The sequence below is a fragment of the Mustela nivalis genome (genome assembly GCF_964662115.1).
Source record: "Mustela nivalis genome assembly, chromosome: 1".
NCBI lineage: Eukaryota > Metazoa > Chordata > Mammalia > Carnivora > Mustelidae > Mustela > Mustela nivalis.
In genome coordinates this window covers 130816936-130844766 of record NC_139020.1, presented here as the reverse complement: position 1 = coordinate 130844766, position 27831 = coordinate 130816936, and the positions used below count along the sequence as shown (strand labels likewise).

The following is a 27831-nucleotide window of genomic DNA, read 5'->3' as shown; positions in this document are numbered from 1 at the left end:
AATGCATGGCTACAAAACACACTATTTTTTTGAAGGCTTTATACAAACGTATTATCTTCCTCCAAACTCCAGAAATACTCGGATATTTTAAACTTACCGTATGTTCCATCAGTCACTCGGGAGGAGAAACAAGACCCACTTTATTCAAGTGCTGTGATTGAATTGTCTTCATTTTAATTTCCAAGGCTTCGAGGGTATTTTCAATAGGGTTTGTCCACTTGAATGTTTATTCTTATATTTTTATCAGGTCTAATTAGGAAAAAGAGGTGGAAATTGGTTTCTCAAAAAGAGCAGTATTAATTTTAAGTGATTTAAAAAAAAATAACAAAAGTGGGATAGTAAGCACGGTATGTTTTTGTGTTTTATTTTGAAATAAAGTCTGGCAAAAGAAATCATCAGATCTGTCCTTCGGCCAACCCTCCTGGGAGGAATGACAACGTGTGCTGTAGTTTAAAAAGAGAGAGTGCAGAATGACTGCTTCTTTTTCTCTCTCTTTAAAAGTTACTTTGCCTGGTAGACAGACATCTGGCTCGTGAGCTCACAGGGACAGCTGTGAGGCGGAGGGCTGGTGACTAAGACGAGCCCCTCCTTCCTGGCCAGTAGTGTTTCTTTCTTCATGGCTGATCAAGCTCTGGGCTCTCAGTCAGAGTCAGCCTGGGTTGGAATTTGAAGTGAAAGATGGCGGACACCTTTGCTAATGTTCAACATTACCATGGTTTTTGTAGTGAAACTTTTCTCAAGCCTTCTTTTCTTTTTTTTGAATATTCATTTTTTTAAAGATTTTATTTATTTGACAGAGATCACAAGTAGGCAGAGAGGCAGGCAGAGAGAGAGAGGAGGAAGCAGGCTCCCGGCTGAGCAGAGAGTGGGACTCGATCCCAGGACCCTGAGACCACGACCTGAGCCGTTAACCCACTGAGCCACCCAGGCACCCCTTGCATATTCATCCTTTATGTGGATTTGTTATATCCAAGTCAGTCACCAGAGGAAATCACTGTGGACTCACAGTGGTTTCAGGTTCCACCAAGACACAGGGTTTACGTGATTATCAGGGGTCACTCATGTGGCGTGCTCACCGTATGCCAGGCTTTACAGGTATCATTTCGTTCTCATAAGCAGCCTTTGAAAGCGGTAATCTTTTTATTTCCATTTTAAAGGTAAGGAAGCTGACGCCCAGATGTTGACTTATTTGTCAAGGTCACACAAATGACAGCAAGCAGAGCTCTGATTGGTCCCAGGCAGGGACCCATCTGAATCCCAATGTGAAGTACTTGCTGTGTTCTTGTCCCCTGTGATTCTGTGGACAACCCCCTTATGAAAAAAGCGGGGAAGAGATCTTTGATTTTTAGATGAGGTAATAATTTCATTATTTCCGCTTTCCTCCATATTACCGCTCAATAATCTCAGGCAAGTCAGAATTTCAGAAAAGAAACAAAATAAAACCATCCTGCCATGTACCTTCCAGGTCACACGAGGCATTCACGGAGCATCGGTGTTTCCTCCTCTTTCATCCTTCCATTGGACTGGATGTTTAGAGGGGAGGATCCACCTTGGTCATCTCCCAAGAGCATCCCTCAGTATCATTCTGCTGCAGGTGATGTGAGGATGGGATTTGGCATGAAGTCAGCACATCAGACATGAATTTGACTGTAAATGTGAAGATGCACTTTTTTTGTTTTTGCTATGGAGTGGCACCTTTCAAACTTTGATGATGTACCCCTGTGCATCTCCCGGGGACATTCTTCAAGGGCGGTGTGACTCAGCAGATCTGTGGTCGGGCCTGGGACTCTGCATTTCCAGCACATTCCTAGATGATAGCAGTGCTACTGGTCCATGAATCACACTTCGAGCAGCAAGGGTGAGAGGACCTGACTAATTCTTGTCCGGCTCCATGCCTGACACTCACCAACACTACTCGGGGATTGCCCCTTCCCTGCTAGGGAGAGTTCTGAGCACCGGAAAAAGTAAGAAAGAGCAGAGGGCTCCTAGGCTGCGCTGGGCTGTGAGGGAGTGCTGTAGGGTCAGGGGCACATTAGTAGATTTTTCTGGTACTAAATGATTTGCAGGGCCTGAGCTAAGTCTCAATGACACGATCAGATGAAGTGGGTGAGAAAAGCTCCTCTTAAGGATTAAGAACCATCACTTCCATTTTTATAGTATGTTACAAGAACCATCACTTTTGGGAATAGTCCATAACCAGATAGCAGCAGAGCTGAAGTTTTATACACACACACACACACACACACACACACACACATTTTTGTCCCCACTTCCTCTGAGGACCATCCCTGAGTTAACGAACTTACTTTCCAGGAAAGGAAAATGGGTCAAGTCATTAAGAAGAATGAGACATGAGTGTGTAGGAGGGTTTTCAAAAAAGAGAAGACGGCATTCTCCTTGGGTTTAAGTTCACTCTAGTCTACAGTGCCTGGGGTCTACCTACTGCTGGATGGCTTTAGGGAACATTCCAGGTTCTTAATAAGTAGATTCAGAGAAAAAAATTCTTTGGATAACTTTGTGCCGAGTCTTTGAAGATGCTCTCACTCCACCCCGTTTTTTTTTTTTTTTTTTTAAAGGAAATTGCTAAAGGTTTTTGTCATGATCATGAGAATGGTAGTTCAGCATTCTCATGGCAAAAATGACCAAGAGATTTTCCCTCACTTCCATTTCCCATTAGTATTGGGTGGGAGGAGCGGCAGTAGGAAGCAGAGTGATTATACAGTATCATTTTAAGGGACAGGCATTTTCTCCCCTGGAAAACCCAATAACCATATTTTTGCATCCTGAGGAAAAGAACCCACACTATTAAGAATAAATAAACAATAACAGCAGAGGTTTTTTTTTTTTTTTTTTGTATCAATGGGGAGTTTATGTGATAGAAATGAAAGAACGAAATATGTGATTAATTTTTAATAAAGACTGTTAAAATGATATTTTTCACAAAGTCTGCCAAAGTTCTGATAGCTGTAGATGCTGTTAAATGAAATGATTTAGCTCTCAAAGAGGAAGTAAATGTCTGGTTAATATTTTCTAACTGAACCATTCCGGAAGAGCTATTGGTAAACTTTTTAGAGTACTATCATTCCAAATCAAGTTCATTCTCAAGAATTACCATGGGATGACAACTTGAAACCTGGATATGAACCTTAATATGTTTGAAAGGTGTACATAAAGTTTTTAGCAAATAACTGGGCTTTGGGATCTGTAGCAGGACCAGGAAAAAGAACGGAACCATACAAGCTTACATTCACTCTGTCACTCATTCCTTTGCAAACACTTATTGAACTGTACTCTTTGTAAGGTATTTTCTAGGAGCTCTATCTGGTGGGGAGGTGGAGGGTGCAAGGTTCAAATGGATAATGGAGCTTACCTTCTAGATACCTGTGATTTCGCTGAGAACATAAGGCATGTATGTACCTGATGCCATGGGAAAAGGAGAAGTCATCTCCTCCTGGAAAAGAAACAAAGGAAATGTTTGTGGAGGAAGGGGCTTTTAGCTTGGTCCTGATTTCTTTGGGGACAAAAATAGGAGTAATGTACATGAGGCAGGAAGAGTTTATTAGGTCTTCTAATGCAGTGTCTCCGGTGGAATCTGGATCATTTGAGAGCATCAATGACAGTCAGACTGTATTATTAATGAGTCACCCCAGAAGCTCAGTGCAATAACATTCCTTTGGGCCCTGTACCATTTTGGCGAACTTTACTTAAATCCATGAAAGATTACCTGATCCTTTTTCTTGAAAAATCTGGTAAAGGCCATTTCTTTTTTTTTTTTTTTAATAAGATTTTATTTATTTATTTGTCAGAGACAGAGGGAGAGAGAGCGAGTGAGCACAGGCAGACAGAGAGGCAGGCAGAGGCAGAGGGAGAAGCAGGCTCCCTGCCGAGCAAGGAGCCCGATATGGGACTCGATCCCAGGACGCTGGGATCATGACCTGAGCCCAAGGCAGCCGCTTAACCAACTGAGCCACCCAGGCGTCCCAGGCCATTTCATTTTAAGATGTCAGTCCAACCCACCTAATGAATAAGTAGAAAGAGAGTTTATACTACTTTCCCGAAACGCTTTCTTTAGAACGCTTAGTGATTTTAACAGACACTATAGTTAGTGTAGTTCCACTCACTCTGGAGTCCAAGTATAGTCAAGTATCCTTCATTTCTTGGGGGGCAATTTTCCTTAGAATGAGTTGCCAGAGATCTCAAAACTTGATGGCTGAGAGAAGTCATTCATTCACATGTCACTTCTGCTTTTTCATGCATGTGGGTTTAATTCTAGGCCATCTTGTGGTAGGCATGACCACGAAAACACACTGGGCAGCTCCGTTTTCCAGCTGCTGCTTTGTCATTGTTCATGCATAGAACCGGTTCAGGGTGTCTGTGATGTGTTTTTACTCACTAATGGGTGAAGCCATTTGGGTCCAGGTCCTCTGGGATATCGCCTTATATGATACAGGGACCACAACATCTGTGAACCCTGTGGACATGCATCAGGTGCCCTTGGGCCTCGGGTGAGGAGGTGGGGCGCACAGATGAGCTACTGCTAATGCAAGGGGTGGGACGCGGAAACCCTTGTGGATGGTGGAAAATGCATGTAATGAAAACTGCCCTTGCCCTCTTTACTTGCCCATGAAATGTAATACTGAAGCATTTCTCTACCTGCCCGATGCATGTTTTCCTTCAGGATGAGATCAGCTTGGTGTTTCCAGCAGTGAACCCCAAGGGGAAGAAGCTGGTTCGGTTAAGAACGAGTCTTCCTTAGAATCACATCTGAGGGAGTGAGGCGCTGCACTGGGAGAGGCGCTGGTGAGAATGGAGGTGGAGGGAATGGGATCTCCGTGCCTCCTGTCTCCCATCCATTCTGGGACACATCTGCCTGTTGATTAGAATAACTGGCTCCGTTTTAAGTGGTGAACAGTCCTCTCATTCAGTGAGATTGTCGAAGATAAGCATGGGTGGTGTAGCTTCACTATGCAAAGATGACTCCAAAGAGATCTCAGCTTTCAAGAAACTCATCTACCTGGGTTGGGGGTGGGGGGCAGTTGTCAAATATATATGATGCAAGTGATGTGAACGCCAGCTAAATCTGTAGGTCTGGGTTCTCAACTCTCACCCAGAATTTGTTAATGGGGGAGCTTTAGATAAAGAAGCAGTCTCCATGACCCCCTTCTGCTCTGGGTCTAGAATGATGGTGGATTTGAACAGGGAAATGAGAGATGAGGAGGGTCTCCCAGGCAGGGGGACTGGCCCAGGGGAGCCCAGAGCCCTGATAAGCAGACCATGGATGGTATGGCCTGACCAGAGCACAAGTCGGAGGGAAGCAGGGAGAAGAGGCATGAGGTATTTGGGAGGCCTCTGACAAGTTGGGCTAGGAAGTTTGAATTTTATCTTGAGGTCAGTGGGGAGCCATTGCAAAATTTTTGTTTTATTTTGGAGGAGCAACACTTAGAAGTGCCGAGTTTTCAAAGCGGAAGAGGGGAAGCTAAAAAGGAAGGACAGTGGAGGCTGAGAAAACACAGTCAGTGAGGGAGGGAGCCAGTGGGTAACTGAAGTAGGCTGCGGGGGAAGGGAAGGCAGAGTTGGATGGGAGATGAGTCTGATGGAGGAAGACAGGGGTTTGAACATTTAGCCACAGAGGGACAGGGTGAAGGAAAAGGAAGAGTCAAGGGGTACCTGGGTGGCTCAGTGGTTTAAGCCTCTGCCTTCAGCTCAGGTCATGATCCCAGGGTCCTGGGATCGAGCCTCGCATTAGGCTCTCTGCTCAGTGGGGAGCCTGCTTCCCTCTCTCTCTCTGCCTGCCTCTCTGCCTACTTGTGATCTCTCTTTATCAAATAAATAAATAAAAATATAAAAAAAAAAAAAAAAAGGAAGAGTCAAAACAGGAGGCCCGTTTGACTCCCAGTGGCTGGGAAGGTTAACTGGAGGAGAGAGGGTGGGGAGGGGGTGGGGCTGTGTCTTGGTGGGGTTTCCCAGAAGCAGATCCTGCAAGATCATCAGGGAGGTATTCCCCGGAAGCCTCAGTTAGGAGTGGGACTCGGGACAGGGAAGGGAGGAAGCCATCAAGGGTACAGTGTCAGTCTCGGCCTGATTCTGCAGGAAGTGATGAGCCCACCTTGAGGCTGGGAACCGGCTTTCCTCTCCCAGCACCCAGCAGCCATTTGCCATGAGCTGCCTCAGACAATTGCCCGGTCTAGGACGCATCCCAGCAAGGCATTCCAACAGCCAGGGAAGACCGTGAAACTTGCAGAACCTAGGGGGATGCACAGAGCCAGGACGGGTTTAGAGGGGACCTGGGTGGAGCATAGGCAGCGGCCACCACAGAAAGAATGGGAGTGACGTCAGTCTGGTTGCATGTGTTTGTGGGCAGTCGCTGGGGGACGAGGTCCAGTGGCAGGTGTCTGCTGGGAAGTCAGGAGCCAGGAGAGAAGCCTGAGCTCAGGGAGGCTGTGGGGGGCTGTGGGAATCCCTGGAGAGCCCATGAGGACAGGTCTGCTTCTGTGTTGCTGCCTGAGCCCAGCCCGTTGTGGTCCTTGTTCTTTCTACCAGATGCCTCTAGTAATTCTTAGAAGAGACGCAGTGGCTTGTGGAAAGCTGTGCTAAGTGAGCTGCTCAGTTCCAAATTGACCATATGCTTGGAGTCGGAGAAGTTTTTCCTCTCAGACCCATCAGCAGGCTGTACTCCCAAGTACTTACGAGCAGCACAGATTGCAGGATGAGTCAGCTTTGGCCGCCCAGTGTCAAGTGATGCAGTGAGAGACGATACTTTTGGCTTTGGGCTGTTGTATTTCCAGGAAAGCAAATATCAGAAAATGCCCATCCTTTCCCCCTTATTCCCTTTTTGGGGCTGGGAATCTGAAATCCTGAAGACTGCCTTTTTTTTTTTAAGGATAGGGCTTGCATTCTCGGATGTCTCCAGGGCCCAGGACCTTGGGTGGGGGCTCATGGGTGTCAGAGAACTGATACCTCACCCTGCCTGTTGTTGCCAGGTGTCACCAGATCTTGTACCTTTGTTCAAGAACAGCCAGAAATCTGGATTTTTATATGAAAACTTCTCTCTCTTTAAATGTGGCCTCACTTTTTTAAAAATACAGACCACTTTGTTGCCCTTTTCAGATCCTGTGTGTTTTACAAAATGAAGGTTTGTGCCAATCCTGTGTCAAGCAAGTCTATCAATGTCATTTTTCCAAAAGCTGCTCACCTCGTGTCTCTGTGCCACATTTTGATATTGCAATATTTCAAACGTTTTCATTATTATTATATTTGTTATTATACACTGTGGTCAGTGATCTTTGGTTTTACTATTGTAATTGTTATGGGGCCCCACAGAACACACTCATATGAGACAGTGAATTTAATAGATAAAAGTGTGTTCTGGCTACTCCACCAACCAGCCATTCCCCCATCTCTCTTCCTTTCTTTGGGTCCCCCTATTCCTGGAAACACAGCAGTACTGAAATCAGGCCCATTGATAACCCTGCAGTGGCTTCTAGGTATTCATGTGAAAGGAGGAATCGCTTGTCTTTCACTTTAAATCGAAAACTAGAAGTGATTAAACTTAGTGGGGAAGCCATGTTGAAAGCCAACATAAGCTGGAAACCAGGCCTCTTGCACCACACAGTTAGCCAAGTTGTGAATGCAAAGGAAAGTTCTTGAAGGAAATTAGAAGTGCTGCCCCGGTGAACACACGGATGATAAGAAAGTGAAACAGACTCATTGCTGATATGGAGAAGGTTTCAGTGGTTTGGAGAGAAGATCAAACCGGCCATAATGTTCCCTTAAGCCGAAGCCTAGTCCAGAGCAAGGCCCTGACTCTTTTCAATTCTGTGAAGGTTGAGAGGTAGGGAAGCTGTTGAGGACAAGTTTGCAGCCAGCAGAAGTGGGTTCATGAGGTTTAAGGGAAGCAGCCATCTCCATAACATCAAAGTGCAAGGGGAAGCAGCTAGTGCTGATGTAGAAGCTGCAGTGAGAGATCCAGAAGATCAAGCTAAGATAACTAGTAAAGGTGTCTACACTAAACAGATACTCAGTGTAGACAAAACAACCTTCTATGGGAAGATGGTGTCAACTAAGACTTTTACAGCTAGAGAGAAGTCATTGCCTGGCTTCCAAGCTTCAAAGAACAGACTGACTCTCTTGGTAGGAGGTAATGTAGCCAATAACTTTAAGTTGAGGCCAGTGCTCATCGACCATTCTGAAAATCCTAGGGCCCTTAAGAATTATACTAGATCTACTTTGCCTGCTTTATACTTGGGGCAACAAAGCCTGGAGGACAGCACATCTATAACATGGTTTACCACATGTTGAGACCTACTGCTCAGGAAAAGAAGATTCCTTTCCAGATATTACTGCTTATATTGACAAAGCACCTGGTCATCCACGAGTTCTGGTGTACAATGAGATTAATGTCGTTTTTGTGCCTGCTAACGCAACATCCATTGTGCAGCCCATGGATCAAAGAGTAGTTTCGACTTTATATTTAAGAAACGCATTTCCTGGGACGCCTGGGTGGCTCAGTTGGTTAAGCAGCTGCCTTCGGCTCAGGTCATGATCCCAGCGTCCTGGGATCGAGTCCCACATCGGGCTCCTTGCTCAGCAGGGAGCCTGCTTCTCCCTCTGCCTCTGCCTGCCATTCTGTCTGCCTGTGCTCACTCTCTCCCCCCCCCTCTCTGATAAATAAATAAAAAAAAAAAAAATTAAAAAAAAAAAAAAACACATTTCCTAAGGCTCTGGCTGCCAGAGACAGCGGTTCCCCTGATGGATCTGGGCAAAGCCAATTGAAAACATTCTGGAAAGGATTTACCATTCTAGATGCCATTAAGAACATTTGTAATTCAAGGAAACAGGTCAAAATATCAACATCAGCAGGAGTTTAGACGTTGATTTCAGCCCTCATGGATGACTTTGAGAGGTTCAAGGTTTCAGTGAGGGAGGTCACTGCAGATGTGGTGGAAATTCAAGAGAATTAGAATTAGAAGCAGAGGCTGAAGATGGGAGTGGACTGCTGCAATCTCACGATAATACTAATACATGAGTATGGATGAGCAAAGGAAGCTGATCTCTTGAAATGGAAATTACCAGTGGTGAAGCTACTGGGGAGACTGTTCAAATGACAACAAAAGATTGAAAATATCACATAAACTTAGTTAAGAAAGCAGCAGTTGATAAAGGGTTTGAGAGGACGGACTCCAATTTGAAAGAAGTTCTTCTGTGGGTGAAATGCTATCAAACAGCATCACATGCCGCAGAGAAACCATTTGTGAAAGGACAAGTCAATGGATATGGCAGATTTCATTGTTGTCCTATTTTAAGAAACTGCCCCAGCCACCCAGCCTTCAGCAACCACCACCCTGATCAGTCAGCTGCCATCAGCATCAAGGCAAGACCCTCCACCAGCAAAAAGATTAGGACTACCTAAAAGCTCAGATGATGGTTAGCATTTTCTAGTAATAAGTACTTTTAATTAAGATATGTACTTTGTGTTTTTAAACATAACGACTTTGTACACTTAATGTACTATAGTTTAGTGTAAGCAAAACTTTACAATGGGAAACCAAAGAATTCATTGCACTAGCTTTATTGTACTATTTATTGCCGTGGTCTGAAACCAAATCTTTAGTATCTCCAGGGCAGGCCTGTAGCATTGTGCAGCCCTAACCTACCCCACTGGCTGCCATCTTGCAATCTTTAAGATTTCTGTATGATGCTTATTTTGGTGGAGTTAATCATTCTGCCTTTGAGCTGCCTCTTCTCCTTTCACCCACAGCAATCATTAGACTTCTTAGACTATCTTGTAATTATTTATATACGTCTTCCCACCCTTTCTCCTCCTTGCTAAATATTCTTCCAACTTTGGATTCCCATTACTTACTTAGAGTGCCAGGTGGTGAGTAGGTGTTGTTCAATAGAATTTTCCTGAATTGAGTGGAATAAAACTATACCCTGGAATTTTGCTACCATCACTCTCCCTAAAAAGATCATAAATTCACTGCAAAACGGATCTGTCTTTGATTTACATATTTACCAGTACCAAAAGTGTATTTTGATAATGCAGCCACACAATATGGACCCCAGGGAATGGAACACACACACACACACACACACACACGGGATCCTTTCATTGTCTAAATAAAAGTAATTTGCCACAGGGGTATATATACGTTATTTTTTACTTTTTTTTTTTTTCCTTTTAAAAAACATCCAAAGGATGGCCTTCAAAGGAAAGGAAATCTTTGTGGACTTAAGTGGAGTACAAATGCATTACATTGCCTTTTTTTTTTTTTTTTTTTTTGCCTTTTTTCCCTTTACAGTCCACAAGATAACATGAGCATTTTCTTTGGCATTTGAAAAGGGCAGAATTGGGAAAGTACAAAATTATACTGGAACTGAAAAGAAAGTTCTCTTAAAAATTATAATTGAAAGTGTCCTCTTTAAGTGGCCTTATGTCTCTTCATGTCTAATTTCTACCAATTACTTTGGCTCTTGGGAGAATTACAGGGTTTCTAGAAAGAGGTTTCATAATTAAACGAAATACACAGGGGGTGGTCGCCTACGGGGGTGTGCCCTAGAAAATGCTCGCACACGAGGCTGGGGTTCAGCCCTGGAGCGTGCTGATTGTTGGAATCACACGTGGGGAAGAAAAGTAACACTGGGCGTAGCAGTGATTGACATGTGTTACGGTGGTGGAGAGAAACCACAGCAGCTGGTTTATTCCCAGACAGTGGAAATTGAGGAAGGTGAATTTGAAGTTCTTTTCTTAAATGAGAACAGGGAATACGAAGGTGTCTGTTTCACATGGGGGTCGTTATTTTAGATTCAGTCATAAACAGGGCCCCCACTCTGGGCTCGCAGCTGCCCCTCATTGTTGGCGTGGTATCAGCCTTCATCAGTTTTCTCAAGCTTCCCGAGGTGTTTGGAGGACTTGATTAGCTCTCCTGGGCTGCCACTGTACCCCCCAAGGAGCTGTCCAGCATCACCGAGGACTACCTTAATTTATTCCTCCTATTTCCCATCTCACACTGGAGTGACACCCTTTTCTGGTGTGTTGAAGTATCAGGATTCACTGTTAATTATTGTGTTTGCACTTTCCAATCTAATATGCTGGTGTAAAGCCACATTCTCTTGGGGGAAGAGAATTTTTTTCACTCCACACCCGTAATGGCTTGCCTAGTTACTCCTATTCTCCACCTCCAAAGTGTCGGCCTTTGTCCCAGCGGAGAGAGTCAGAGAGACAGACATGCATGGTTCCCTGAAAGCTCATCCCCCGCTGCCCCCCACCCCGTTTTATAGCTGTCCTTGATGCCTATGTCTTTCCCCATGTTTTATTTTTTATTTATTTATTTTTGTCTCCTCTGAGAGAGAGAGAATTAGCATACTAGTGATTTCCAGTCTTTCCCCAATAGCTTAGAAGGCAGAGAATAGCAAGCAGGTACCAAAACGCAGAAGCACAAGGCATGACATTTTTTTGAAATTTCCTGTTGATCTTATGCAAATTCCACAGGACCATGAAATGTCTGTATTTGTTTAAAATAAAATAAATAAGGGCCTCTTCCTCCCACAGTCCACGCAATCTTTCAGTAACAATGGAGGATTTATTCTGTGCCATTACAGGTGGGCTGTAGGGATTCCTGCCACTGTTTTGAGGGCCTTGTGCACACAGTGTAGGTAATTTAGTTGCAAATACTGTTACTGAAGTGTTAGATTTTTGTATTTTTATGCCTATTGCATATTAAATTTAGGAACTCAGATTGCCTTACTTTAAATATTCCTGGCAGTCTTTTTTGTCTTCTCTCTTCTTTGTCAATCAGACTTAAATTAGATTGTGTGTGTTTTTCAAGCTGAGAAAGGCATGGGCATTACCAGTGTTGGGTCCTGGAAAAGACTAGTACAAACTTAATCTTACAGGTTTCTCTATGAATGCAGCAGCAGGGGACAAGTAACTTTCAGATCCATATAAATACATTATCAGTGATTTCAGTGTTCTTAGGAATTTGATATAATGATTATCTTTATGTCTATCTAACTGTCTTCTATAATTTTTAAGTGGCTGAAAGATGGAGCCATTTTACAAAGAGGTAAATGCCATAAATACGATTTAGTGGAGTACATCATTTCATTTGCCTCCCATTCATCAACCATGAGTTGGAACTGGAAAATGGCTCCAAAGGCTTTAAAAACCAAATTAGTAACTTGTATTCATACAACACCTGTTTCTGAGGATCTGAGAGCACTTTTGCTTCACTTCTGTGTGTTAAGTCTTGTAATTTATTCTCACTGTGTCCTCATGATGGTTGTTTTTGTTGTTAATATTTGTTGAAAACATTATCATGTGTTCAGTGGAGGTTTCAGACTTAATTCTGTTTTGTAGTTGAAAGGTACCATTTTCTTGCCTTATCCCCCACTTCCCACTTCATACCACAGGAAATCTAGCCTGAAGAACTTACTAATGAAGCACCTGAGTGGCTCAGTTGGTTAAGCGTCTGCCTTTGGCTCAGGTCATGATCTCCCAGGGTCCTGGGATCCAGCCCCATGTCAGGCTCCTTGCTCACTGGGGAATCTGCTTCTCCGTCCGTTCCTCCCCCTGCTCACGCTCTGTCTCTCAAATAAATAAATGAAATCTTTTGTTTAAAAAGAAGATAATTATTAATGACTCCTTTAGTATTGAAGTGTGGGCAGGGTGAGTGGGACTGTGTGGTGGGTATGGGGCTTAAGTTCTATCTTGAGGCTCATGGCACAGAAATATACCATCTTTCTGCTCAGGAGCCCTGGAATTACAGAAGGGCCTTCAGAGAATTCCCAGATCCTCTGGGCTTTGCAGGGTCTTCAGTCCCCACTGCTAGGTTCTGGAACCAGAGGTGTGGTTATCCCCAAACTTGTTTCAGGGCACTTTGACACTGCAAAGCATTTGGAGCACCCCAGTTGGCTCCTTTTGGGAGGCTGACTGGGTCTTGTCAGTTTCTGCACTAAAAAGTTCTATTCCAATGGTTCTGAGGTGCTTAGTGCATTATTTTTCCTCTGTTACCTATAACAACACCCCCTGCAATAAAAACCTAAAATATAATTATTAGGTGTCTGTGTCTTCTAAGGTAGTAGCCTTTGTTAGAATGAAATGAGCACACTCTCTGCTCTGGGGGGGTTTATAACATACCCAACTTGTTGAAGTTTTTATTTTCAGACTTCTATAAAGTCCCCAAAATGGCTCTGGGAAGCAACCTGGATCTTAACGGGAACAAAAAGCCCACTTTTCTTGTGAAGAATATTTATATGTTTGCAGGCATTTCATAATAGGATTCAATATTTATGGCACCAGTCATAACAGCTCTCATCTATTTGTCAAGGCTGTGTCTGGCCAGCGTTCCCACTCATTGCTTCATAACGTACATTATCTTTACTTCTGAAAGCAAGACAAAAAAGACGAGACCTAGAACGGTCACTTACCCAGAGTCATGCTTTTGTTAATTGGAGAAGCCAGGATTTACATCAGGATCTGTCTACTATTAACACTGTTCCTTTGTCATTTTTTAACCATTAGGGTTAGGGGTAAGAGTGGGGTAGGAGTTCTCTGCCTATATAGTGTCTCAACTCTTGCCAATTTGGGCTGGAATTGTCCTGTGCACTGTGGGATATCAGGCAGCACTCCGGCGCGCTACCTACCAGGTGCCAGTAGCAAACAGCACCACCGCTGCCCCTAGCCCTACAGTTAATGACAGTTAGAATGTCTCTAGAAATTACCAATGTCCCCTGGCAGGCAAAACTCTTCTCAGTTGACTGGGCTAGTGTTAGGGTGTGCAGTAGGGATCCACCTTCATTTTCTTCCAAATAGCTGTCTTTATCAGCAGCGTTTATTGCATTCTCCTGATTTTTATGATGTAATGAAATGGCACCTGTATCATCATTTGGGTTTCTGTATATGCCCTAGTTAGTGCCCAATTCTTTATTATTCCTGTGATCACTTTATTGATTTTTGTGCTATCCCACGCTATTTTGATTATAATAAGTTTGTTGCATATATTAATATCGATTAAGACACTGTTCTTTGTTTTCAAGATCTTAACAACTTTTGCGGGTTGCTTTTTCCACATAGACTCCGAAGTTATTTTCTCGGATTCCCAGTAAATTCTGTTGAAATTGTAATTACATTTACATAATCATTTGAAGAGAGTTTCCACCATGTGTTTTCAAGAACATAGAGTTTGCTATTATTGTTGGAAGTAAAGTTTTTAGAGATTTGTGATCATTCTGAAACTTCTATGCATTTATCTAAGCCAGTATTACCAAAGTGAGGTACATACCCATGTTGAAATAGTACTGAGCTTCTGTGTGTATTTATTTATGTTGACAAATTAGGAGAGAAATTGTGCATTACTAATATTGAGCATTCAGGTTGAAGGTGATGCCCTGGCTGGGTGCAGAGGTCAGGGGTCACCTGTCTATACAAAACAGGAGGGCTCCTGAGAGACTGGGTTCAGAGGAAGGCTTTCATTTGAAAACTCAGTGAAGTGGATTTGTGAATTATTTCTAGTAGCTTAACCCTCCCAAAATATACACATGACTTAAAAAATTCCTGTTAGGTAGTTGAGGATTGAGGAAAATACCCCAGTAATGGGAACATAAAATCCTTCTGTCTTTGTCTCTTTCTTCCCTCTCTCTTTCCTTGTCTGTCTCTTCCTCACACACACACTTAGACTCACACACAGAAAAATGACCACACTAACTCCTCTCTCACTATTTGTCAGAGCTTTCCTAGTGAGATTAAAAAAACACAAAACAACAAAACAAAACAAAAAATGCAATGCCTACCTATTCAGATCTGCGAGAGGATAGCCAAAGATATTTGGATGCATCAAGAAGCCATTTTGAAATGTGGGTTAACTTCCACTGTTGTTAACAATGAATCTCATTTCAAGTGTATATTAAGTCTTGAAATATTAACTATTCATAATATGAACTTATTGTAATTATAATTTTAAAATATTGCTTATTTCAGTTGCTTCTCATCTTTTTAAATTTTATTTTGTATTATTTTATATGACAAAAATGTAAGATATTGATACGGTGGTAGTCAGGAGTCTTTACGGACCTAGTAGGCGATCAAAAAATTTGGAGACTGATTCATGAAACTTCTGGGTCACTTGGATGGTTCCTGAAGCAGTTAGAGTTTTGCTACTCAAAGTGTAGTCTGTGCACCAACAGCGCTGGCGTCACCTGGGAGCTCCTTGGAAATGCAGATTCCCAGGCCACACCCAGATCAGCTGAATCGGAATCTTCATTTTAACCAGATCCCAATGATCTGTTTTCACATTAAAGTGTGAGAAGAACGTTAAGCTGTCCTTTCCTATTAGCCATGTGTAGCAATGTACATGTAAATTCATTTAAGTTAAAATTAAAAATTCAGCTCCTCATGGGCACTAGCCACATTTTAGGTGCTTGGTAGCAACATGTGGCTAGTGGCTACTGTATTGGACAGTACAGATAGAGAACATCTCCATCATATAATTCAGTTCAAGGGTATAGGTAGGTAGATCGAGAAAAGGAAACAATGAATGAACTTTAATTTGGAACATGTGCATTGAATGTAAGCAGAGAGGGGACTTCCTGTCACTCAACTGGACAGAGCCTATGAGAGAGTCCTCGAGAGCATTCATCCAGGGTTCAATTACTTACTGTTAGTTTTGTTCGCAGATAATGTGACTTCTGAAGTACTATCAGGCAGACCTGCTTTATATTCGGTGTTAGGTTTGTGATAAAATATTATTTGTGCATTAATACTAATATTAGTCCTTTTGGCATCTTTCAGGGTAAGTTAGGAACCTTACAAGATCCCAGAGAAAGCAGGACCCTGCCCCAGATCCCATTCCTTGGGGTTTTTCTCTTTTCTGTAGTCCAGCCTGGGGGGCATTGAAATTCTTTGACGCTGTGTTATACAGGGACTGCAGGGGTAAGGCCTGTTTGTTTTCCCATCGCTTTTAAGATTAATGGTGAACTCCTTGGGGTTGCACTAGTCCCTGACGGTTTATCTACCAGACGGCTGGCTCTGACTGTAAGCAGTGAGACAGGATGTGGCAAGATTTCTCTAGAATGGGGCACCTGGGTGGCTCAGTGGGTTAAGCCACTGCCTTCGGCTCAGGTCATGATCTCAGGATCCTGGGATCGAGTCCCGCATGGGGCTCTCTGCTCAGCAGGGAGCCTGCTTCCCTATCTCTCTCTGCCTGCCTCTCCGACTACTTGTGATTTCTCTCTGTCAAATAAATAAATAAAATCTTTAAAAAAAAAAAAAAGATTTCTCTAGAATAAACAGCAGTACTGCAATACTGGGTAGTGAGATGCCCACAATGACTGGCATGCACTTGGCAGAGCGCAGCTTCCTAAGAGAGTGTTTGGTTAGGGTATCATTTGCACAGTTCCCCAAGCCCCATCATTTCCCAAATGTTCCTGGTAATACCAAACCCTTATCAACAGAAGTGGTGAATGTCTGTTGGTGAAAGAGGAAGAGAAAATCAGAAGAAAAGGCAGTGACCCATCTATGAGTTCATTCTTCTCCTTTCTACTTCTTACTTCAGAACTCCCCTGATAAACTGTAGAGTTAGGTCCTTTATTTAATACTTTGCTAGGATTTATTTACTTGGATTTTTTTCCCCCCTAAGCATTTCTTAAACTTCACTAATAGGGGATGTTTTTGACTCCAGCAGCTTCATTTTTTTTTTTTAATTTTTAATTTTTTTGTAGATTTGTTTTATTTTGCAAGGGGAAGGAGTCATAAAATGATCGGAAGTCTCTTCCCCATTGTTCTGAGAGCATCTTTGGGGAGCAGCATTTACTCCCTTCCCTATCCTACCCCAACTCCCACCATTTGCAGAGATGGGAAATACCTAAACTCTCTCTCCCATCCGTCCAGTCCCTCCACAAAACCTTAGCTAATTACTGCTCTCCAAAGACATCCTTTGCCTCTTCTTCCATCCTACACAATGCCACGTGCCTCATCTTCCTCAAGTCTGTATTTTAGTGTCTTCTCTTATCTAAGACCATCCATGGCTCCCCTTTCCCTCAGAATGAAGTCCCATCCTGCAGGGGCACACCCCACCCTTTCTTTCTGACCACGGTTCTCACTTCTTTCCTGCCCACTGTAGACACATCACAGGTCCATCCTAATAGCAGATTCATCCAAATGTTCGCCGGGCTCTTGTGTACCGGTCCTGCCGATTCTGATAGCCGGTCCTCACCTTTTACCAAACTTGACCGTTTATTATTTCCATCCTATAACTCATGGTTTTTTCTGTCTCTGTCCTTACTAATCTCTGTTCTCAGTGCCTGGAATAGCCTTTTATCCATTGTCCCATGACTAATTTCCATTCAGCTTTAGGCTCAGCTGACACACTTCTTGCTTTTTAAAAGATTTCCTGATCCCTGACACTGAAAGTAACTGAACTCCCATAACGCTTCCCTTTTTATAGGGTTTGCATACAGTAGATAGCACTTGGATAGTTAGATGGCCATCTTGAAGGCAGGATCTAACATAGTACCTGACATGTATGTGGTCAGTGGTCAAGAAGGTGCTAAACAGATGAATGAAGACATAGACCTTTTTATTGTCGTGAGTTTTACGTTAGTTAATGAAACTAGAAAATGCCTTTTTTTCTTTCCTTGACAAAACTTCAGATCTGTAGTTCATATTCCTCTCTCCTACTACTTAGAAGAAAAAAAAAAGCTATTCTGATTATTCTACTTGAACTTGGTATTGCCTTGGGGGAAATATCTTAAAAATCCTTCCTGTTTCCCAGACATAGAGAATTTGTTTCTGTCAACTGACATTCAGTATTTTTTTTTTTTTTTTCTGTTTGGAGAAGTGCCTAGTAATCTAAGTTGGAGTTTACCACCATTTCTTTCTGATTATTCCTAAGTGAAGCAAAAATAGTTTTATTGATGAACTGTACATCCTCTCCTTTCTTTTCACAACTCAAGTTCAAACTGGGCCTGGTGTCCTGGGAAAGAGGAGATGTTGTTTAAACTCATGGTCTTTGAAGTTGTCGAAGGGGTTTATGAGTTGAAGAGAGATCTGTTACATGTTTATTATTTAAAAGTAGTGTGTATGGTAGTATTTATTCACATGTTTATTTTTTAAAAGTATCATTTATAGTAGTTTTTTGACAGGCATTTATTTTTTAGTAGACTGATTTCAGATCTGCTAGTGAAACCAAAATAGGTTTTTAATTAACTACTTGGCAGTTTGTCGGTATAATTTGAGGATTAACCCTCTTGCCTGTGTTAATTTTGAATATTTAAAGTACTCATAGACAATAGGGTCTTTGCTAGCAAACATGTTCTTTCAAAGGCTTAGCCCAGGGTTATGTCCCAGCCACTGAGGAACTGGCACTGGCCATGATCTGGGTTATCCGGGAGCACAGAGGGGAAGAATCTGCTGAGTCATTACAAGGCATGAACTATCTGGGTTGAGTTTACGGGTTGGTTATTCTGATTGTAATTCACTTAGATAATCTGCTCACTCTTTTTTTTTTTTTTTTTTTTAAAGATTTTATTTATTTATTTGTGTGAGAGAGAGAGTGAGAGCGAACACAGGCAGACAGAGTGGAAGGCAGAGTCAGAGGGAGAAGCAGGCTCCCTGCGGAGCAAGGAGCCCGATGTGGGACTCGATCCCAGGACGCTGGGATCATGACCTGAGCCGAAGGCAGCTGCTTAACCAACTGAGCCACCCAGGCGTCCCAATCTGCTCACTCTTATCTCTTCCCTGAGATCCAGCCTTCTGTGACTCACAAGGTAGCTGCTGCTGCTGGGGCTCCTTCTTTTTTTTTTTTTTTTTAAACATATAATGTATTATTAATTTCAGGGGTACAGTTCTGTGATTCATCAGTCTTACACAGTCCACATGGGAGCTTTGTGTATGTAGCCAAGAGGCCAGAAACTGGTGGCTGGGAGGTCAAATTCAATCCCAAGAGGTTGGCCAACATAGCAAAAAACATTGTCTAGAGCCAAGATTTTGACAGTTATGGCTGACATAAACACACGATTTAATGAATTCTTAAAAAAAAAAAAAAAAAACTAGAAGTTTTGGCCATCCTGGCCTGGAATCGCTAGCGATGGCTGGCTGGGATGTAAACTGCCCAGGTTACCAAGGTTTCCACTATTGCCACTGTCTCCCCGACACTGTAGTGATGTGGCATCTACTATTGAACGTCGCTCCTACACTGTGACTTTTCTCATGATGGAGGTAGGTTTTCTCCCAACTGCATTGCTTTCAGGAATAGCATTGCAAGAGGGCATCTGATAGGATTCTGTGTTCGAATGAAAAGCAGAGAGAGCATATTTCTCCGTGAACATGAAGACCATGCCTGTATCTCTTATATGAGAACAGAGTGTCCAGATTATGTATTTTGGTCAAAAAATATCTTCTTCCACTCACTGCCTGTGGGTCTTGGAGTTTGCATCCCTGGTGTGACGTTCTGACCCTCTGGCCCCCTGGGGAGTGACTGTATAACCCTTGGCAGACATGACTGTTGTAATGAGCCCAGTTCTGATTTATACTGTTTTTACACTGTTTTTATGACAGTTCATTTTTGTGTGTGATTAATGAGGTCACCACGACACAGAATAGGTGGTCTTCTCTTATGATCTTAAACAGCTCCCACATCTGTGGCCAGTTACGCTGACATCTGAGGTACTTCAGTCTAGGGGCTCTTTGCTCTCCTGCCCTACAATTAAGAGAGGTTTGTGCACAAATGCTCAGTGTCTAAATCTCCTTTTATGTGTTTGTTGTACAAGCATTTTATTTTTTTATTTTTTTTAGTAAGCTCCATGCCCAGCTCCAAGCCCAACGCAGGGCTTGAACTCACAAAAAATCAAGAACTTGATCTTGAGATCAAGACCCGAGCTGAGATCAGGAGGCAAATGCTCAACTGAGTGAGCCACCCAGGCACCCCTGGGTTTCATTTAAATTTCATTTAAAAATTTCTATTCAGTTTTGGCCCATTTATAAGAAGTCAAATAAGTGAGGGCTGTTTGGGATGATGAGAAAGTTTTGGAAATAGTGGGAACAGTTGTCTGGCCTTATGAATGTGCTTAATGACATTGAATGAACACTTAAAAATGGTTAAAATGGTAAATGTTCTATTAAGTGTGTTTTAACCACAATAAAAAAAGTAAAAAGAAGTGTGGAGACAAGAAGTTGGATATACTTTTGAGTTTTTCTGACCAAAAGAGGCATAGAGAAAGGTTCTCATTCTTATTTTATATTTCCTCAATCTCTGGTCTTTTTTTTTTTTTTTTTTGAAGGTTTCTTTTCTTCTGAGGTTATACTTTTGGTCTCTACAAGTCATTCTCTCTGTTTTCTCTTTCCATGGACCTGTTCAGTTCTTGACCAGGGAAAATCTGGACAGTAGCAGATACAACATACCCAGCCTGGTCTGTGGTTCTTCACTCTGACCACACATTAGAATCACCCATGAGTTTCCAAAGCCCCTTTGCCCGGGCCATACCTAAAGCCAATCAATCAAAATTTATGAGAGCTCCCCAAGTGCTTCCAAAGGTGAATGCAACCAGGGCTAAGGATGCCTGCCCTGTGGGAAGCCCTGTCTGATTCACAGAGCCCAAGGTTTCTCATTAGATTGTTCCAGTGCCTGAAGTTGGGGCACATCAAAAGCCACTTTCCTTTTGTCCTCCAGATTCAGTTATTTTAGAAATTGCAGTGATGTGATTTGAGGGGTCTCTGATAGGAAGAGTATAGTCAGGCAGGGGTGGAGGGATGGATAGTTTTGTCTAGAGACACTGACTCAGAGAATAAATATTACAGAGTCAAAACAGGAAATACATATATCCAAGAAAAGTAGAATGCCTTTCTTGCTTTTTTAAAAATAAATTTTATTTTGGAATAATTTTATATTTAACATAAAAGTTACCAAAAAATTACAAAGAATTCCTTTATGCCCTTCATCGAGTTTGTCCAAGCATTAGTTCTGATGTTACCATGGTAACTTTGTCAAAGCTAAGACATTGACACTGGTACCTTACTGTTCAGTAAATTGTGGATTTTATTTGGATTTCACCAGTTTTTCTCTTTTAGTGATGGGACCCAGTCCAGGGTACCACACTACATTTAGTTATCATGTTGTGGTGGCTTTTTAAAACTTAACTGCGCTATGAAGTCTTAGCTACTTCTCCAGCATCCTAAGCAGTCAGGACCTCCATGTTTATGTGCCTTGTTACCACTATGTCATTATGTTAAGAATTTGAATTTGTTTTGTCTTATGTATTCTTGGCTTTTAGCACATCACATCTCAGGAGTATCCTTTTTATTCCTCTTCCTTTCAGAAAATCCCTTTGGAGTGGAAATAAACCCCCCTCAACTCTCCAATGCTGCATCCAAGTGGGGGATTCAAGATGTGAGAGGGGTTAGAGCTCTTTTCACTTAATTATCGCTCAGGTGGTTTTTGAGAAATGACCTAGCAGCATGAAGATGTTTTTATTTTTTCAAGGAACCAAGCTATATGGGACCCAAATCAATGGATTAATTTGATAATTGACCCATTTTAATCATAATATAAACAGATAACTTTGCATTTTTTCCATAGGATGGACTAAATCCAATTTCCCTTTGGGGATTTCAAGACTATTGGTAAACTGAGGAGAAGATTATGAGTCTGTTAATTGAAGAAGTTGACAGGGTGGCCCATACCTTTGCCCCTTGACATGCTTCTTGCCTTTTACTTTCAGGACAGACTGCATGTTCTGGTTTTCTTCCTTCCTCCCTGGTTATTCCTTCTCCTTTGGGATTTCTTCTCTTTTCTCCCAGTGTCTTCTTCATGGTGGATGGTCCCAAGGGTCAGTCCTTGACTATTCTCTCTCTATATTAATTGAAATCTCACCCAGTTTTTTGCTTTAATACCATCTGAAAGCTGATGGCTCTCAAATTCATATCTTCAGCTCCTCTCCTGAAATCCATCCAGATTGGACTATGTATTAAACTTTCTACCAGACATCTCTAATTAAAGGTCTGCTGTGTAAGTCAAATTCAACACTTCTGAAACTGAATTATTGACTTTCTTCCAAAACTGTGCCACCCACAACTTTCCCCATTATAATTGCGGCAACTCCATCCAATTTACCAGTGGCCAGGACAAAAATTCTCAGTCATCCTCATCTGCTTTCTTCTTTCTAGACCCCATGAGGAAGTCTTGAAGTTTCCACCTTGAAAATATATCCAGAATCCAGACTTTATGACTGCTGCTACACTGCTAAAAACTCACTTTGAGCCATCATCATCTCCCTGCTGGACCACTGAGTTAGTCTCTTAGCTGCCTCCTGTAGCCGGAGGGAGCCTTGTAAAATAAACCAGATCATGTTACTTCTCTGTTCAACAGTCTCCAACTTCCCAGTTGGAGTCTCCAGGCTTCCTAGTGACTTTTCAGCCTTGTCTTCCCTTCCTAGTCTGCCCTTTATTCACTGAGCTTTGGCCTCAGGGCCTCTGTATTATCTTGCCTAGGACCTTTGCACTGGCTATTCCCTCTGCCTGGAAGTTGTCATCCTAAATATCAGCATGGCCAGCTCCTTCAGTTCCCATAGGTCTTTGTTCTAAATGTCACCTTTCTGGTGAAGCCACCCAGACTACCCCCATTGAAACAGCAGCTTCTAAGAGCACCTGGGTGGCTCAGTTGGTTGGGAAGCTGAATCTTGATTTTGGCTCAGGTCATGATCTCAGGGTCCTAGAATGGAGCCTTGCATCAAGCCCCGCATTGGGCTCCATGCTCAGCGGGGAGTTTGTTTGAGGTTTCTCTCTCCTTCTCTCCTCCTGCTCATCCTTTCTTTCTCCCTAAAATAAATAAATAAATCGTTAACAACAACAACAAAACTGCAGCTTCCCCTCAAACACTCCTCCTGATTCTCTTCACCTTGCTCTTTCTTTTTTCTTCTATACTTATCCCTGCTGAACATAATGTTATATGCTCATGCATGTTTATTTGTTTTTGCCTATGCACCTCCACTAGACTGTCAGCTCCAGGAGAGCAGAGATTTTTGTCTGTTTGTCTATTGATATATGCTAAAGAATAGTGCCTGGCATATAGTAGTAGTAATGGTCAGTATTTCTCAAATGAATAATTATGAACTGTGAGGAGTGTTTGGAAAGTAAAGATGCAATTATAGATGATAGTCACTAGGTCAGCAGTGGCTAATGTTTGCTGAGCCCAGACCTCTTGTCATGCCCTGTGCTAAGGACTTTACATGTTTTTGTCTTACTTAGTTTTTACAAGGATGCTAAGAGACAGCTACTCATAATATTCCCATTTAGCAGTGAAAGAAACCAAGACACCAAAAGTTTATATATATTGTCCAGAGTCACCTAGAGGTAGTTTAAATTGTCCAAAGTGAACTAGAGGTGTATCATTGACCTCTAGTTCTCATTGATCCTTTTCTAGTTCACTTTAGCACCTGTAGCCTATAAATGGCAAATCTGGAGAAAATTAGGGAATAGGCAATGGAGGGAGGAGGTGAAGCTTATGTCTTTGTTAGCAGTACTCTTCTCAGAGTGCTTACATTTAATTTCAGAGTATTTGGTGTTAATTTCCAGATGAGGGAGGCTTTTGGTAGTTAATCCTGCATCTCCAGAATTTTTCTTTTTTGCATAATCCTGCATCTCCTTCCTTTTCCTTTTTCTTTTTCTTTAAACCCAGATCTCTCTGTCCTTTCCAAAAGTGGAAGCCATCACAGCTTCATTCGAGGGCAAGTTTAGTGGCTTCTCATTTCTTTTTCCCAGAATAACACAAGGACATGAACTTCGGGGAAACATAAGTGGTGTTTCCCCTCTTTCGTAGGAGGGTGACAAATGCCTCCTCAGCTGAGAGTTTCATGCCAATGCTTCTTCCCTGGGGACTTGAATGACTGCAGAGTATCTATTCCCTCCTGAAGTGATCCCTTAGAGGGCTACCTCTGGCCCCTGAAGCCACTTCTGTTGGGTGTCTGCTTCTCTCTCCCAAGGTGGTCTTGACCCTCAGAGACAGGAAACCTCATCACCTGTCAGTGACTGATCTAGGTGTTCTTTTTTTTTTTTTTTTTAAGGTTTTATTTATTTATTTGCCAGGGAGAGAGAGAGAGAGAGAACGAGAGCAGAAGCAGGCAGAGTGGCAGGCAGAGGCAGAGAGAGAAGCAGGTTCCCTGTTGAGCAAGGAGCCTTATACAGGACTCTATCCCAGGACCCTGGGATCATGATCTTAGCTAAAAGAAGCGGCTTAACCCACTGAGCCACCTATGTGTCCCCTCTCTTTGTTCTGAGTAGATCTGTGGGCCTGGGCCTAGCCATGGTCACCAGTGGGAAAACACGAACCTGCCTTGACTTCCTGCTCAGCAACTGCTACTGTTTTTCTGTGCTCTGCAATAAATTGCCACAAATTTAGTGTCAGAAAACAACATGCATTTATTACCCTACAGTTTCTGTAGCTCATCTGGGATCTTTGCATCTGGTCTTCATCAGGCTGTAGTATAAGTGTTGGCTTGGGCTGTGATCTCAACACAGGCTCACCTGGGAAATAAATATCTGTTTTCACTGCTCCCTCAGGTTCTTTGCAGAATTCATCTCTTTGCAGTCATAGAATTGAAATCCCTGTTTCTTGCCAACTGTTGACCAGGGGCTGCCCACGGTTCCTTGCCACGTGGCCCTTTCATAACATGGCAGCTTGCTTCTTCAAAGCCAGCAAGAAGAGTATGTGGCTCTGGTCTGCCAAAATGGAGCCTTACAGTGTTAACGTAATCCCAGGAGTGACAGCCCATCCTCTTTGCCGTATTCTGATGGGTTAGAAGTGAAGTGCAAGTCCTACCCTCATTCATGGGGAGGGTTTGTACAACGTCATGAACACCAGCAGGAGGAGAATATTGGGAGGAAGGGTCACCTTGGGTGTGTTCACCACAGCAGCCTGTTTACTGTTGCTAAATTGTGGAGCTAATTCCTAAAGGCAAGGGAAGACTGATTAGTTGCTCATCTATTCCTTCAGCAGATATTGGATTTGCTTTGCCAAGACTATGGGTCAAGATGTGGTTTTTCATGTTTCATCTAGAATATTTGTAATAATGCTTATTTTTATACATATTTTGTGCTCCTTTCAGTTCAGATGTAACTGAGTAAATTATCTGATTAAATGAACCAGAGTTGCCTTCCTTCCTGTAGTTCTTCTTGTTCTAGCACCAAAGGTGGTAGTTACTAGATCCTATACCAAAGATTCTTTCTTTTTTTTTTTTTTAAAGATTTTATTTATTTATTTGACAGAGAGAGATCACAAGTAGGTAGAGAGAGAAAGAGGAGGAAGCAGGTTCCCCGCTGAGCTGAGAGCCCGATGCGGGACTCGATCCCAGGACCCTGAGATCATGATCTGAGCCGAAGGCAGCGGCTTAACCCACTGAGCCACCCAGGCGCCCCCCAAAAATTATTTCTTATGAACCTGGGTTGTAAGTTGCTTAAAGGCAGACTCCATTCACTTTATGAGTGTTTTACTGAGTGGATATGGTGTCAACTTATTTAAAATGATCACTGGTTTTCAAGCTACTCATTTAAAATCTCAGTGGGTGTTTATAAATAACCTCTCATGGTCTGACATTTGTCTTCATGTGACAGAGAAGCTGGGATTTCATATCTTAGAACACCTCCTCCCACGCCTGTCTTCATCATTTGAGACCTCACAAACACCCATGACAGCATGTCATGACCAAGTCTTTGAAAACTCTAAAATCTTTTGCTTTAGTTCCCCTTAATATGTGTTTTGTGGGGGGGTGGTAGGGGATGAGAATGTGAGGAAAAAACGAGAGCTAGTATCTAGTCTGACAAAGTTTTAATGCAAGAAAGCTCGGGCACAGAACTGGTTTCTTCTTTTGGTGTTAGTTTATTCCAATTTGACCAGTTTGGAATCAATTTATTCTTTTATGTTTTGAAAGTATGTGCCTCAATCCCTACTCCTGAAAGGATGAATTAGGAGGGAAAATAAAATCAAGACATGCTATTGACGTTTGCTTACCCGATCACAATTGCACACCTGGGAAAAACCAAATCCTCTTTAAAATTTTTTCACTTTCAAATTTCACATAAATCATACCCAGAGGGTTAATGGTAATGTAAGTTGCTTTTAATGATATATAAGAATCTTAGAAATTCATTTTTAAAATATAGCAAATATGCATATTCAGAAACCACTTATTTGGTAGGATACATGTGTATGAGTTCGGTGTGAAAGCGCCCACTTTAAGAATTTTCTGGCCACACCTGCTCTTACAGGGGCTGGCATGGGCCCCTCTTTTTGGTAGAGCTCCTCATAAGTAGGCTGAGAGAGCCCTGCTCACCCCTTGGCCAGTGGGGTGTGGCTGTGCTAGTGCTGGAAACCCCGGACAGAGCCCAGAATCCTGGTCCCTCAGTCCCGATCCCCGTGACTGGCTAGCCAGAGAGAGAGCGTGCACGCTGTCATACACTTAACAGCAATCCATTTCCTCTTGCCTTATGCCTGGCTGGGTGGGCCAAGGAATCACCTTCCATTTCGGATACTCGTGTGGCTTTCAGGAGTTCCTCATGCCCGCATAAGCATCATGTAGGAGTCCCTCAAAGGGAAATGGTGGGAGTTCCTTCTGGTGATCACTTCCTACTGGCTCTTCTGAATGCACAGAGTGTCCCATCATAGGCACGAGGACATGGTGGGAAAGAGGGAAGCAGCTGCGCCACCTGTGTGGGGACACGGCTGGGCCATGCTGGTCGGCTCTGCACCGACCAGAACCCTGCAACTGTTTGCCACAAATGACCTTTATACCCACTCTTTCCCCAGGACTTCAGTTGCCTTATATTCTTTCTTTAATGCATCTTTAATTTGATGAATTTTGCCAGATTGCCTTCTGTAAGGGTTGAACCTTTTTAAAGTCTCTTTAAATTCATTTTAATTTCCTAAGTGCTATTAGAATATATTCTTTTCAGAAAAAGGGAAAAAAATAGGGATATAGCCCCTAGATCCAGCTCCCATGCAGACCATCTCCATCCCCCAGAGGTAGGTGCTGTTAGTGGTTTGGTGTGTCTCTTTGTCTATGCCTTGTCAGATATTAACCCATGGGAAATAAGTATTATAGGAGTATGTGCGTGTTGTTTAATGGATAAGCTATACTGTCCTAAATTTCTATAATGGTATGTTTTCCTTGATACTATGTATAGGTCTTTCCATGATGTGTAGAATTGAGTAAAATATATATATATGTATATATATATATGTATATAAAATATATATATGTATATATAATATATATATGTATATAAAATTTGAGCTTTATTATAAATTATTTTTCAGCAGTGCTTTTTGACATTTACTTTCAGGAAAGATTTTGGGGTTTCATTGAATACCCAACAATTCATATATATATGAATATATATCATAAATATATGATATATATATGATATATTCATATATATAGTGCAAAATCTTTATGTGTTTTTTTTCCTCTCTTCAGATCTCAGAAAAGTGATCTTCACAATGAACGCTACATCTTGGAATTAGATTGCTGTTCCTCCTTAGACCACCTGACAGGCCAGAAACTCATCCCAGAGTTCATTAAGAAGGTGAGCCCTATGGTCAGGGGACAACTGACCAGGTTTGCAGTGCGAACTGGTGTGGGATGGCTTAGGGCAGTTCGGCCATACTCCACAGGCTGGGGTAGGAGCCAGGGACTCCTTGGACCTGGGTCTCTGAGCAGCCCCACAGGGATGCAACCCCTTACTCTGTACACACATGGCTCAGGCTAAAGATGACTCAGAAACAAGATAGCTTCCCCCCTTCCCAGGCAGGCAGGACCCTGGACCTTATCTTTTAAGGCTGGATTGGC

At 42.5% G+C, this 27831-nt stretch overlaps 1 protein-coding gene across 2 annotated transcripts in view; it reads left to right on the top strand.

The window, feature by feature from the left end:
* Window positions 1-27831, top strand: part of RFTN1 (raftlin, lipid raft linker 1) — a 195758-nt gene that overhangs the window by 79885 nt on the left and 88042 nt on the right. For both annotated transcript variants that reach the window (XM_082685095.1, XM_082685096.1), the window contains exon 4: window positions 27460-27568. In XM_082685095.1, coding sequence (XP_082541221.1) covers window positions 27460-27568 — 109 coding nt within the window. The remainder of the gene's footprint in view (window positions 1-27459; window positions 27569-27831) is intronic.